Source organism: Artemia franciscana, chromosome 5, assembly GCF_032884065.1.
Source record: "Artemia franciscana chromosome 5, ASM3288406v1, whole genome shotgun sequence".
In the NCBI taxonomy this organism is placed as follows: domain Eukaryota; kingdom Metazoa; phylum Arthropoda; class Branchiopoda; order Anostraca; family Artemiidae; genus Artemia; species Artemia franciscana.
This window is the reverse complement of record NC_088867.1, coordinates 36,835,449-36,851,318: the sequence shown is the minus strand read 5'-3', so window position 1 is coordinate 36,851,318 and position 15,870 is coordinate 36,835,449. Positions and strand designations below refer to the sequence as shown.

The following is a 15,870-nucleotide window of genomic DNA, read 5'->3' as shown; positions in this document are numbered from 1 at the left end:
AAAAAAAAAAAAACAACAGCCAAGAGCCAACAAAATGAACCCTTGTCCGAACTCTAGCCGAGTGGATAACATGCTGAACCTACCATCCTATGTTCTTCGGGTGGCAAATTAAATCCTGGTGTTGCTACTTCTTATGGCTAAGTGTGGGTGTCAGTGGCGTGCCTTTGCAAGCTCAGTCGTCGTGAGTCTGTGGAGCTTACGGTTAAACAAATCCCCCCCTCAAAAAAGTCTTAATTTTAGACGCCAGACAAGGCGACAAACGCCAAATCCTGGCATCTGAAAAAAGAAAGAAAAATGGGAACTCACTGTAACAGAATATGATTTAAGTATCCTATCTTCTTTTTCTTTTTCAAGAACTTCTATTTTTTCAGCCAAAGCTTGTTTAGCTTCTTCAACGCAGGAAGGTGTTCCAGAGATGACAATTACATCACTATGACTCTCGGCATTGGGGATCTTAATGCTCACGTCATAGGTTTGCATCATCTGGCGCACATCCCGTCCTTTTTGACCAATAATGTATCGGTGATATTCATACGGTACACTGACCTAGAAAAATAAACAGCTCAAACACAATTTTTATTACAATTAAAAAACTCAGTTATTTTTCAAAATGATAGTGTAAATAACAGAGGAATCCAAAAATCTCCTCGAGTAAATTACAGTTTCAGAGAGGAATCAAACATTTTATATATAAATCGTTTTTTAAAAAAAAGGCCAAAATTCTTATAATCAGGAAAAAGAAAAAGAAAATACAAATCAGGTTCTCAGTGGCACAATCTATTAAGCCAACCTCTGTAGTTCTGTGATAATCTTTCAACTTTACATAGAATATTTAAAAAAAAAAAAAAAAAAAAAAAAAAAAAAAAAAAAAAAAAAAAAAAAAAAAAAAAAAAAAAAAAAAAATAAAATCAGACACTAAATACTATTTTAAAGGACAATTTACCAATGCATCTAAGCAAACATACAAACAAAATTTTTACACTCAAACACATATAATAAATAAAAAACGAGATCTACTTGACTAGAACGTAAATTGAGCATAAAAAAAAATGGATAAAAACTAAAAACCAACCGGCGGTGCTGATCTCCGTTTCTTGGCCCTTCAGGCAGGAAGTGCAATGGGGGGGGTTATAAAATACTTATACAGTATTTATAATATAAATACTGTCCATTAACGATATTATAATCCACAAATTTTTATTTCTTTCTCTTTCAAATATTGTTTCGATATTTGAAATTTCGTCATGATTAGACGATGATGAAATTTTTCTTAATAAGAACATATTTACAGGTCACATAAAAACACAACCAACTCCCAAAAACAGCTACTTTTACTTATTATTACAGGCTTCACAGCTTCCTCACGAACGATGATATACTGTTGGTTCTTTTAATTACCCCACATTTATTTTTGAGATATTTGACACACCTTCTCTTGAACGCTCAGTCGAAGGTATTATCTAGAATTACATCTACCGGGAGGCCATACCATTTGGCAACGAATTGTCAGGGTTAACTCGTTTTTAAGTATTCCTGGTGAGCTTTACCCTGCACAAGGTAGTCCCGGCGAGCTGTAATTTGGCGAGTTAATGACAAGACACAAAAAAGAGGAGTGATGTTGCTAGTTGGAGTACACACAAAGAGAGAATATACTTATTCAATGACTAGTCTAATGCATGACGAAAAGTCAAAATGGATGCTTCGGGGAGGAGGCTTTTGTTTCTTAGGGTGACTCCTAGCTTCATGAGCTAGGAGGGTCCCACACTGCTTAGGTGTGATGCCCAGGTGAGATCTAGGAAGCTAAGAAATATTCGTAGATGTAAATATATTCTTATTGTTGCCTTTTCTTCAAAAATCAAAACAGGGTCCCAGATTTTCACCAGTCAGTAATTTTTTTAGTAGCTTTTCCACAAATTTTAAGCCAGTTAAAAGGTAAAGGATACGGCATTAGACTTTACAGTCCGTACCGGCGGTGCTGATCTCCGTTTCTTGGCCCTTCAGCCAGGAAGTGCAATGGGGGGTTGGGGGCCAGCCTTGTTTATAATATTTGCCTTTTTTATATCGGCCGATTTTTGATTTGGTTTTTCGCAAATATGTTTTTAATTGTCATTATCCACCTTTAAAATTAACCTTTGATGTTAAAATACACACGCAATTTTTTCATCTAAATTTTATATTCACTTAAGACACCATGCAGATAAAGAAATAAAAAAGGCGCCATTTTACCTCGGGATTGTTTCTTTACTATTTTTGAATATTCTCTGTCTAATTAATTACTTTCATGATCTTTGCATTTATTCTTATAAAAGTTATAGTACAAACTGACCAAGACTTATTCCTTTCAACATCAATCCGAAACACGAAATGAAGCTCGTAGTATTCAAATATTGTTGCGAAAGGAAAACAAAAGGAAGTGAAATCAAGAAAAAAGCAAGAAAGAAAAATTGTACAAGGGAAAAGTACAAGTGCAGAGCAACCATTTTACTTAACGTTTTGTATAAAAAATAAAGAGAAGAACAGAGGTAAACGGTTTCGCTTTCAATTTGAAAAACAAGAAAGGAAAAAAACTTTATTTATAGAATGATAATGTCAATTTAGTCAAAGAACAACCAGAAAATTATTTCTCCAGAAGTGAGCATACACGAAAAAGCAAAATTTCCACACAATGGCTCCTTTTTAAACTGATCCTAAATTACCCTTTAAATCAGTCCTAACTATCGATACTTTGAATTGACACCAAACTACGCCTTATTTTTCATCAAGGACAAAAACAAGCACAAATATTTTTGAGATTTTGCCAATAAAAAATTAATCTACTGATAACTAGGATCAAAATATTAATAAATCGGCGTTACAATTACAAAGGAAACGGGTGTAATTTTCGCAGCAATAACACATGGTGTTATAGAGGTCGCAGCGTCAAAGGAGAAAAGCTTACTGTTTATAATCAAGAACTAGGAATTCATAATAAACAAAGTTTGGATAAATATTACCCACGAGAAGGTTAAAGTTAAGCACAAAGCTACTGATTTTATATTTCAGGCTTCTTCGTGCGCCAACTGTATAAATTTTATTTTTATTCCTGCACTATACATACTATTGCTAACTCACTGCAGCACCAAGCCGCCTGACACCAACATAGCTACGACCGCAGCTCTTCCATCCCATTCTACGCAAAGACCCCTTCTTTACATCCTCCCAAGAAGTTCTCATTCCTCTTGAACCCTTCCTAGTGACATCCTCGCATACCATTCGGGGACGACCTGCTTTTGTTTGACCCTAGACGGTTGGCCGACAAGGACGAGCTCTGGCAATCTGTCATCCTTCATCTGCAGAATGTGTCCTAGCCATCTCATCCTTTCTCGCATTATGACCTTAGGAAGTGGGATCAAACCACATTTTTCGTAGAGTTTACTGCTTGAGATACGGTCAGTCAGTCAGGAACTCAAAACAATCGGTAATTTCTCTGGAAAACATCTAACAAATCCTCCTCCGTTTTTCGGAGCGCCGATGCTCCAGAACTATACTTGACCGCTGTCATCACTGAAGTTTCCAATATTCTAGTCTTTGTTCACATAGTTATCTTCCTATTCTTCCAAACTTTTTTGAAGTGTGAAAAAAAACAAAAAAAAACACCATGGATCATTGCTATACTACTTTTAACATCTTCACTATACCTTCCGTCTTTACTAATAATGCTACCTAGGTAAGTGAAGCTGTCCACATGATCTATCGTCATTACCTAGCATCAACTTTTCACCTTTACTTATTCCTAATCTTAGCGAATTGTTTTCTTGACATTAATTTTTAAACCTATTCTTGCACCCTATACTCGCAAAGTTAAAAATTCGATTAGGCTTAAAAAATTGAAGCCTTAAATGATGTATTGTGCTTCAACTTGGGAGGCCCAGATATCTGTTTCTTAATTGGCTGAGTTTACACAGGCATTGAGTAACCAATCCATCATTTCATTATTGATGAGACAACTATGTATGACTTACCTCAGCGCTGATTGGTACCAGAGCCAAAAGCGCTTGTTTGGCCCTTTCGCAGTTGTCTGAATGACCAGAAATTTTAATCGTGTCCTCTTTTCGTGATTCAGTAAGTTCTTCACCTGATTCTGGATTGGCTGGGTTCATTTCGCCATTCCCTGAAATAGGAAATTGACAACGATCTAACAAATCTTTAAAAGAATATGATCCCTAACGAAACTAAATGTTAAATCCTCGTCTTGGTTTTAACTTGTTCACTATAATCAAGCAAGGACTCTTATTACAACACTTATTTTTAGTTTCTTCGATTTTTATCATAAGTTGAATTTCATCTTCATTTAGTCTTTTTTTTCACTCAAGACGACTATTAGTTATATAGCGGAAATATTAAATTAGATTTAATTTGCAATTCATGGTCTTAAAGAAAAAAAAATACTGTATTATCTTCTTTATTGATTACATAAAAAACGACTAAGATAAAAAAAAACCTTGGACAGCAACAAGGCGAAAATGCATAAAAAATCTAACATAAATAAAAAATATTATAAATAATTATAATAGAAGGAGGAAGGGTCTTACAAAACACGGCCCAGGACACCTTTGAATACACCCTGCCAAGCAAACTGGGGTGGTTACATCTCGGCCGCCAAGATGCTAGTGCCTTGCTCTTGCATTTTTCAACGAAAAAGAAATTAAAAGAAAGTAACAAAGGAAGAATTTTTATCTCGTCAGGGAACTATTGTCTGAATTATTGGGTATTATTCCTTTTTTTTGCTTGCCCTATTGGTAGAAGCATAAATATAATATTTTCGCTCTTACATTACTGACTGAAGACTATGGCCTTAAAAGTTAGGTGACTAAGAACTAGGTTTCCTTTCCAGAGTCATTCAGCCAACCAAAAAGTATGGATGCCCCTGGTTAGTGCTTATGTCTTGAAGAAGGGGTACAACTAAAAATTCAAAATTTGCAACAACTAAGTTAGACTCCTAGCCGATAATTCCATTAGTTTGATCACTGCTTTTTTTCTTTTTTTTGAGTATCACTCCAAAAGATTGGATATCCTAACCCACAAAGAAGGGGGCAAGCCCTAATGTTGAACTAACTCCTTTTCCCTCAAAATTCGGAAAATAGCTGCCCCTGTACTATTTGCCTACAAGCTTTTTTTTTGTTACTGAAATATGACCAAAATATATATAAGGTCAATTTACAAATTACTAGAACAAAAGAAAAAAACTAACCGTTAGTATCCCTGTCAGGGAATTTGATGTTGACATTATGTTCGGCAGTGATTGCTTGCACTTTACTTCCTTTAGCGCCCATCACTGTCCTATGATACTGTTGGGGTATTACACAATCAATTGTCACTTGATGCTCCAAGTCTTCAACGATTTCTTTAATACGTTGCTTTGCTTGAGCTACACACTCTTTAGCACCTAAATAAATAAAATAATATTAAAATATCAACTTTGAACGTGAAAGTTCATATACAGTATCAATTATGAAAATACTAACACACACCCCATCACATTTACATTTGAAGAGGAACAAAGCCCTGGGTTTATTCCAGTTTTGGTGTATATAAGCATTGGGTATATAAATATATAACTTGTGATTCTAATAGGGCGATATAGGACGATTCTTTGTGTCAAAGTTCAAACCCAGTCAAATTCTTGGTTTTCATTTGGCCACTTTTCATTACGCGTATTAACACGTAGAGTGAAACTTAAAATACGTGTCCTTTTTTCCCTTTAATTTGTTTAGAAAAAGAGCAACGATAACTTCTGCAATTATGTCAATCCTATATGTTATAACCAATATTTAAGATTTAGTTGATTCACCAAATATTTTAATCAGCCCGATGAATAAAAGAAAATGATATGGCTTCATGCATTGTCGCCCTCAAACGGCTTTGTGCTGCAACGAGTTGTTAACAGTAAGAATAACTTATGACTTCCGTAATACTGTTTTCCTAATAATTCTTTTTTTCGGGAGGTGGGGAGTGGGAGGGGCTAATCCAACTATTGCTCTTTCGGGACGTGTAATAATCTTGGGACGTAAAGTGCTTATTGTCACTTCTTTTCAACCTCCCATTTTAGTTCATCAGCTATGGTCAGAACCCCAGGAAAATTTTGTACCTTACTTGCATAATTTACATCATATCCTCCCCTGACATGTCTGATTAACGCTACATTGGCAAAGGCGGTGCAGAGGCAATGTAACTACATATAGGCAGTTAGCTTATGCATCCAAAGCAAACTACTGTTTTGCTTCAAGTACATTATTACATAAGTTTTATGATGAGATGTTTCGCTTTAAATTGGATGTGCTGGGCGATAATTTGATTAAACGATATATCGGTGTTTTCACTTTCTATATTTTTTATTAAGATTTCCATATCTTAGACCATTTTTTTTTTTTTTGCTCAAATTAATGAACTCTTCGCTTTCCCAAAGCTCAATAACAAAAATTGTAGTTAATAATATAAAAACAAGCTTCGATGACATAAATGCTATGTGTAAGCAATAGGCACTAGGCTCTTCTTTTTTTAATTAAATGAAGAAACAAGTTTTTTAACTGAAAGTAAGGAATGACACAACGCCCTCAACGCCTTGCTCTTTACACTTAAGTCTGACTCTTTGTCATAACTCTACTTTTTAAAACAATAAAAACTTTAGCGTAAAGAGTGAGGTGTTGAGGAGGGAACAACTCCTTTTCATAAACAGAACAATTTCTGTTTGTTTTAAGTTTCAATGTTACTCCTTACTTTCAGTAAAAAAAAAAACTTGTTTTTTTTTATTTAACTTCTGGACGTATTTAAACTAATGCAGGTTCAAATTTGGCTTACCGTACATGAAAAATGAAAACAAAATTTGCAAATTAATTTTGGAAGATTCATTCCTTATATGGAGGATTGTCCCCTCTTCATTACCTTACTCTTTACGCTAAAGCTGTTAGCACTTTTAAAAATCTTTCTATTTTAATTAAAAAGCCCTAGTGTTTCAGTAAACGCTCTTAAAAAATTGGGACAAACAGTCAAAGTTTAGCGTAAAGAGCAAGGTATTAAGGGGGGACGCCCTTCAAATATGGAGGGGGCAAATCTCCCCTTCACGGAAATATCCTTCGGTGAAATTTCATCCAACGTAAAGCAAAGCTTCCCCCCGTCAAATTCCCTCCACAGTTCATTCTCGCTGAGAATCCCCCTCCCTGTAAAATTCCTTGCGAATGATTCAGCCGGAAAAATTCCTTTTAGCATTCTTTCATTTGAATAAAACTTGAATCTCTAATCGGTTTCTCGATCACTTCAGAGGTGCCCCCTTCCGCAGAATTTATTTCCCGGAAATCAAAACACGCAGAAAATAGCCCCCGGATAATTCTGCCGGAACATCTGAAAATGAAAAATTGGCAGAAATCGCAATACTTCCGGGACGGTACTGATGTTTTCAATAATTTAGTATTTGTTATAAAAATATAAATAATGTTCAATGCTACTACTATTACTACTAACAACTAACCGCAGAACCAAACTGCCTGAGGTCAACGCAACAACGCAGGCTCCTCCTCCAACCTAATCTATTCAAAGCGTCCCTTTGTAAACCCTCCCAGGAAGCTTCGATTTCCTCTAAATCTTTGGTTATGACATCCTCCCACCCCAACTACGAAAGACCTGCTTTCCGTTTAGCCCTAGACGGTTGGCTGAAAAGGACAATCGTTGACAATCTGTCATCCTTCATCCGCAGATCGTGTCCTACTCATCAAACCTTTCTCCCATTATAGGACTAGAACGCGGGATTGAACCACACTTTTCGTACAGCATACTATTTGAAATACGATCAGTCAGCCGGGTACCCAGAACAAACCGTAGGCAATCTCTCTGGAAAACGTCTAGCAAATCCACATCCGCTTTTTGGAGCGCCCATGCTTCTAAGCCATATTTGACCACTGTCATCACTGTAGCTTCCAATATTCTCATCTTGGTTTGCAGACTTATCTTCCTATTCTTACAAGTTTTTTTAACTGTCAAAAAAAACTTAAGTCTTGGCTATTCTGCTTTTGACATCTTCATTGCTCCCAACGTCTTTACTAATAATGCTACCAAGGGAAGTGAAGCTGTCCATCTGATCAATCGTCTTCATCTTCAGTTATTCCTGAACTTAGTGATTAGTCTTCTTAACATTTATTTTTAAACCTATTCTAGCACCCTGAACTCGCAAAACATCTATAAGTTCATTCATTTTGCTCAAATTTTGATCTAGGATGCTTAGATCATCACCATAATCTAAGTCCACGAAATTTTTTCTCCCCATTTGATTCCATGATCTCCCATTACCTTTACTGTACTTCTTAAGACAAATCCATCAAAATGATCCATATAAAGGGGGATACCCTACAAGGACAAAACCTTTACTAAAGCTCTTCAATCAACAGAATCCAGTGCTTGCTCATAATCTATAAATGTGAGGACTAAAGGTGTTTGATAACTCAGACACTTCTCAATTATTAACCTAAGAGTAAAAATTTGGTCGACACATCCTCTACCTTTTCTAAAACCGCACTCTTCTTAAAACATTGTCCACAGCGTCTCTCAGTCTAAAAAGTATTTTATTACTTAGTAATTTGCTACCTACAGAGACCATGCCACGATAATAACCACACTCACTTTTTATCACCTTTCTTATATAGTGGCTTAATTAAGGTTTTCCTAAAATCGCTAGGTACTTCCCCCTTTTCAAAAACCTCGAGCCATATTATTTTTTGATCATTTTAGTACCGTTGCTAATTCCTCCTCACAAACAAATCTTCACATCACAAACTTTTTAATTTTCTTCTCTATCTTTTCCTGCACCTCAATCTCGGTTTAACACATTCTCAAAATGTTCTACCCATCTCTCTTTATCTCTTTCCTTATTACTATTTGTGGCCCCCATTCTCACCTTTAATTAAAAAAAACAAAACAAGTTTCTTCGACTGAAAGTAAGGAGCGACATTAAAACTGAAAACGAACAGAAATTACTCCGTATATGAAAGGGGCTTTTCCTCCTCAGCGCCCCGCTCTTCACGCTAAAGTTTGGCTCTTTCTCTTAACTCTACTTTTTAAAACAATAGAAAACTACCAATTAACTTACGTATCGAACTTCTATATTCGTATGTTTTTATTGCGTATATGAAGGGGTTCACCCCTTCGTCAATGCCTCGCTCTTTACACTAATGCTTAAATTTTGTCCAAATTCCTTAAGAATGACCCCTGAATCACAAAGGCCATAGAATAAATAGTTGAAATTACTAAAAATACTTTAGCGTAAAGAGCGAGGTATTACGAGGAGGTAAACCCCTCACATGCGTAATAATTTCTGTTAGTTATATGTTTTAATGCCGCTCCTTACTTTCTGTTGAAAAAAACTTTTCATATTTATTTTTTCATTGTTTTTTAAATAATACTAGAAAATCCTGCGCCCTCTTCATTGACATTCTCTTCCCCCATGACAAATTCCTCCATGGGAAGATCCTCCCACGTAGCCCCCCTCAAGTTCCCACCCCAAAAAAAAAAATCCCCCTGAAAACGTCTGTACAATTCTCAATAACCATTACTATATGTGAACACAGGTCAAAGTTTGTAACTTGCAGCCCCTCCCACGGGGATTGTGGGGGAGTAAGTCACCCCCAAAGACATAGTTATTAGGTTTCTCGACTATGGTGAATAAAATGGCTATCTCAAAATTTTGATCCGTGACTTTGGGGAAAAGATGAGCGTGGGAGGGGGCCTAGGTGCCCTCCAATTTTTTGGCCACTTAAAAAGGGCACTAGAACTTTTAATTTCCGTTATAATGAGCCCTCTCACGACATTCTATGAACACTGAGCCGATACGATCACCCCCGGGAAAAAAAAACAAAACAAATATATACGCATCCGTGGATCTGTCTTCTGGCAAAAAAAAAAAAGCGAAATTCCACATTTTTGTAAATAAGAGCTTGAAACTTCTGCGATAGGGTTTTCTGATACGCTAAATCTGATGGTGTGATTTTCGTTAGGATTGTATAAATTTTAGGTGGTGTTTCCCCCTATTTTCTAAAATGAGGCAAATTTTCTCAGGCTCCCAACATTTGATGGGTAAGACTAACCTTGATGAAACTTATATATTTAAAATCAGCATTTAAATGCAATTCTTTTACTGTAACTATTGATATCATAATTCTGTTTTTTCGAGTTTCGGTTACTATTGAGCCAGGTCACTCCTTACAACAGTTCGTTACCACGAACTATCCGACTGTCCCGATTGACTACTGCTCTCTCTGTCAATTTATTTACACACCACTACAATATTTTACTAGTATGTCGTAAAGCTGCATCTTCTAGATCCTCGGCAATTTTATCCTTGGCTTCCACTTCACACCTCCTTAGATCATATATTAATGATTTCTCCACTTTCTTTACATTCCTTTTGGTTTCATATGATCTATCACTCAGATAATTCTTGTACAAGCCCCTTCTCCTCATAATTAAACATAAAGCTTTTTCACTAATATTCCTAGCTGCAGTCCTTAATTTTCTTCCCACCATTAGCAACTTCACAAATTGTTTTCCTAAAATAATTCCATCCCTCTTTCACATTGTCAAATTCTTAACTATCCAGTTTAGTATCCATCTGTTCCTTAAAAGTTTCTCTCAAATTTCCCTCTTGAAATCTACTAACATCAGAACTTCCCAGGAAGTGGTTACTCTTCTTAAATTTCAACTTTAAATTAACTCTAGACACTGTCATATGGTGATCTTTACTTTTCACATCAACTGCATCACTCCAATATGCCCTAGTATCTTGTATTGATTCCGCCAGTCTTCGGTTTACAATAACATAATCAATAAGGTTTGCTGTCTAGCCATCACACGAAAACCCTGTTAATTGCTGGGCCATTTTATAACCAAACACCATATTGGTTAAAACTAGTTTGTAATAACTACAAAATTGCAACAGTCTGTAGCCATTGCTGTTTTCTTTTCCTACACCAAATCTACTTAGGCTGTATATATGCCTATTTCTACAGACCTGAGCGTTAATCGCTAAAATCTAATAAGAACACCATATTTCTACCTGTGACCCTGTCTATTTGCTTCTGTAACTGTAAGTAAAATTCATCTGAATCACTAGCATCTCTGTCTGTCGGCTCTACAGGGGCATATACTACTATAAGTGATGCCCTAAACTTATTAGTCATAAAATAAGTGATTATAATTCACATTATCGTTACCTTACCAGCTTAAACAAGACTTAGCAGATTCCTTATTCATCATGAGCCCTAATCCTTGTCTATGTACCCCATCCTTCCTGCCTGACTAAGCAAATTCTATATCACCTAATGTCAAGCTTCCTATCCCTGCGATATGAGTTTCGCAAGAAGTCCCTGGGACCTCCAGAATAAAGGGAGGCTTTGCGCAACGCTGGACCTATTCTTTGTCACAACATGGTTTCCAGCATTTGGTAATTTCATAAACATTAGGGCCGTTTAAATAGAACAAAAAGCATTGTCAAAGCAATAGAGACGATAATTTATTGAGGGGGCAGCCCCACTCACATATGGACTAATTTTTGCATTTCTCAATGTTGTTCTGTACTTTAAGTTGAAAAAAACTTATTTTTAAAAATTTAAACTTATATTTGTTAATCAGATCATGCCGAAAAATCAGGGTCCCTCAAGGTGGTTTCAGGCACCATCCCCTCTCCCCACTCTGCACCCACCGACACTCTTTCATAACAGGTGATTGCAAATAAAAAAAAAATCTTATTATTCTTATTAAACGGTCATTGTGTTTCAGGAGTCGTTCTTAAGGAATTGGGACAAAAAGTCAACGCTTCAGCGTAAAGAGCAAGGTCTAGAGGAGGGTGAAACACCTTTCATATAATTAATAATTTCTGCCCGTCTAAGTTTTGACGTTGCTTCTTATTATCAGTTGAAGAAGCTTCTTGTATTTCAATTTCTGAATGCTTTTAATAACAACGAGAAACCCGGCTCCCTCCTCCATGAAAAATTCTTTCATTCACGGAAAAAAAACCCACTGTTTAAAGCTGTTTCAACGTAAAAAATGCCCTCTTCCTTTCTAGGGGAATTCCCCCAAGACAATTCCATTCTAGCTAAAAACTTCACCCAGAAAATTTTTTGCAGATGATGTGGGGTGAAAAAATTTTCTTAGCGCACTTTCACTTGAAAAACACTTCAATTTCTGATTGAGTTTTAAAATCATGCCGGTAATCCCCTTCTCGGTGGAAAAGTTTTGAAATTAGTCATCTAGGAAATCGAGATTTAAAAGAAAGTGACAATTTAACTATGAATCTAACAAGGAAAAGTTTATAGATTTCCACCAAAGTTTAGAGCCCACAAATAGACAGAATTCTACGAGCGTTTGAGTTTGGCGACGGGTTTTCAATTTTCTCCCTGTTAAAGGGAACCTTCTTTTGCTCCTGGTCTCAGCCGACATTTTTTTAGGCTTTCTATACTCTAGCAAAAAAAAAGACAGATCCACACTGATTTATTTCGAGCGGAGGGCACTGGCCTGAGAGGGAGCACCTCCTTGATAAACATCAAAATCCATATATTCAATAGCTGTTTCGTCCCGATTTCCACTTTGAAAACATCTTCTTTGTAATAACACTCGCACACAGCTTGGACTCGACTTCCCGTCTCAGACTGTCTAAAGCACCCTTCTTCTCCCAGAAATTAAAAATTACTTTATATTTCGCATTTCCCCCACACCTCTTAAAGACTGCACCTAATGTCCACATCGTCTTTCCCCTGCCTCGTTCTAATATTTAATGATTATTCAAATAGCATATTCCACTAAACTCAAATAGTGGGGAAAACTAACAATACCTGGAAATTAAGGTCGGTCTCCAAGAAACAAAGAAAGAAAAGAAGGAAAGAAAAGAGGGAAAGAAAAGAAGGAAAGAAAGTCTCCTCAAAATGCCTGTTCATTTTTTCCCCCCTTTTTCTTAGTTTTCTCAGTACCCCTTACATAACTTTAATTGAACTTGAGAGATTTAGGCAATTTTTGGCACTTAAATACTTATAAAAACATGTAAAATCACCATGAGTTAGATTCAACTAAAAATCTAAGATTTCGGATGAAAATGCACGAGGTACATATGTCTACGCATAATTTAACATATTTAATAGTCTTGTTCAAGATATCCGACAATATCAAGAATGGTGCCATAGAACCCAGATGAAAAAGAAATTACCATTTTCCCCTAACATTCTTATGTATAGGTAATCCTAATTGCATGTCTAATTTAAGGTATCCATTAGTGAGTACTGATCTAATATAGAATAAATGAATTCTGCTCACCTTTAATAACAACACGGTCACTATCAACTCCAGGACGAGGAAAACTGATGGAAACACCACCAAATTGTTCAGCCAAGTCTTGAAGAACCTCTCCACGACGAGCAACGAAGTGTCTATGATGTCGTGGCTCCACTTTCATTTCGTCTTCGGTCGTGCTTTCGAGTTCTTTGATTTTCAGTTCCAATTCAGTGCGAGCCTTTTGAACTGACTCTTTTTTGCCAATAATAGCTATTAGAGAGCGATCTGCATCTTCATCACCTGGGAAAACAATACGAGCTCCAGTGTTCTCTCTTATCTGAAAATTAGAGAAATATTTTTTATTAGAAATGCAACATCCCTGGAACGAAAGAAAAATTGTTAATGGAATACCATAATTGTATAGACTATATGAATAAGTATTTCTTGCAGATACTTTTATAATTACTGAAAAAAAAGTTAGCCTTCTATTTATAATAATTTTTTTTTTTTGGTTGAAAAGTAATAATGCTCGGATTTATACCACAAGGTATATAACAGAATTACAACTTAAACTATAGTTATTATTGACGAAACATTTGAAGTCAAAATCTGATGCTAATAGAAGTTTTACAAGGCTTCCTTCCCAGGGTTGGTGATGCCAGGGGGGTATCTAGTATCTCCACCGCCTAAAAAACGCTATGCAAACTAGCTGACACATACAATTACCCCTCCCCTTCCAGGCAAGGCAGCCAGAGAAGTTTGCTGCGACCCCTCTCTAGCTTTCGAACTGTCCTTGATAGATTGTTAATAAATCCCAAAGACTCGACAATATAGTCAAATCGAAAATTTAAGTTCAACTATGTACCTATAGACCTAATGCAATTGGAACCCCGTTCTTATGTTTTTCGTTATTAAAAAAATCATTTAATTATTATTACAATAGCAGTTGAGCCTGTCGGACGTCAGGCTTTAAGGAAAAAGTTCAAACTCTTGTCAGGATAGAAAGCATACTGATAACCAGATTGTATAATACAGAAATACTCACTTCAGATAAGTGTAACAATTATACAGGCATGTTGAAAAAAAAATATTACCTTTCTAATATTGGCTCCATTCCTTCCAATTAGGAAGCGATGATGCTCAGGCTTAGCTTTGACTGTTTCCTGATAATCCGATATGTTCCTTTCCTGCGACAATTCTAGTAACGTCTTTTTGGCCTTTGCCACTTCTTCTTTCGGCCCACGAAGGGTTACTTTATCAGAATTAGCTTCAGACGGAGGAAACTTGATTTGGACTCCACCACATTCGTCCATTATCGACTGAATCAGCTTACCACCAGCCCCAATTATGAAGTTATGATACCGCGAAGGGATTGACACTTCTTCCGTGACCATGGTAACCTATAAGAAATTAAACAATACATTCATATTCAGTATTTTCTCAGATATGAGGGACCTCTTCAAATTATTTACATTAAAGTCTAAATTCGCACAAATGGACTTCAAGAAAGGGTTCATTCGGGTGCATTTATTTTTCAAGTTAAGAGAATTTTTTGACATAATGGGATGGTGATGCCTACATCATGTGTCACACACCTTAAACTCTAGTTAAATTTTTTACTACAGTGCTTTAATACGCAATGACTAATGTTCCCGTCAAAGTTTTTCGTCAAATCTACCTATACAAAGGAGGGATAATAGCACATATATTGGCTCCTTCCCCTTCCCCTTAGTAATAAATTCGTGGCATTTTGAAAAAACGACTTGCGTCCACATTTTTCCGAAAATAAGTTGAGCATATGGTCCGAAAGAGCTCGAAGATATCTATCGATTTGTCTTTTCAAAATGGATTTATCTTAAATTCTGACCGAGTTACAAATTTTACCAAAAGACCTGAGAAGGAATGGTTTTGCCAAGAGAACTGAGAGGAATAGTTTCAAAGATAACCAACTTGGTATAGTTCAGACGCCCTATTCAACCATGGAGAGATAAGCCCACAATAAGACTAATGAGATCGATTTGAAGCTCATCAAGGACCAAATTAACTCTTTCCCTGATTCTGATTCCCACAATTCGAAGGTTCATGCCTCAAGAAAGCATATATCTGCAAATTTGAGTACTGTGAAAATCTTTGGTCTGGATAAGGCAAAGAGTGATGAAGAGAGTAGAAATTGTTCAATACAAGAAAGTACTCTATGAAAACCTTAATCTTGGGTTCAAACTTCCAGCTAATGATTCTTTTGAACTATGTGGAAACTTTAAATGAAAATTAAGGTGGATCCTGATCCTGGAAACCCTGTAATCCCACAAAAGGATCAGCAAGAATGTGCCTTTAAACTAGTGCCAATAGATAGTGCCTTTCTACTGTTACTAGAATGCGGTCTTACTTTTGTCCAAAGTTGCTGTCAAGAGATCAAGAAGCAATTAACCAGAAGTTTCTGGAACCAGGGATTCGGGCCATGCAAGGATAGATAGCAAAAAAAAAAAAAAAAAAAAAAAAATTAAAGTCAACGTGTCTGCTGACTGGGCAAATGTCAGCAGAACTGCAAGAGGTAGGGTACCAATGAACGCTCATGTGATGAAAAAG

General features: G+C 36.3%; 1 protein-coding gene across 1 annotated transcript in view; it reads right to left on the bottom strand.

Annotated features, from left to right (window-relative positions):
- The window catches only part of LOC136027358 (vigilin-like), an 83,685-nt gene that overhangs the window by 7,277 nt on the left and 60,538 nt on the right, over positions 1–15,870 (bottom strand). Inside the window, exons 11-15 of the mRNA XM_065704523.1 lie at positions 14,379–14,684; positions 13,327–13,621; positions 5,231–5,425; positions 4,002–4,150; positions 307–546 (exon numbers count right to left, since the gene is read on the bottom strand). Of these exons, the coding sequence (XP_065560595.1) occupies positions 307–546; positions 4,002–4,150; positions 5,231–5,425; positions 13,327–13,621; positions 14,379–14,684 (1,185 nt within the window). The remainder of the gene's footprint in view (positions 1–306; positions 547–4,001; positions 4,151–5,230; positions 5,426–13,326; positions 13,622–14,378; positions 14,685–15,870) is intronic.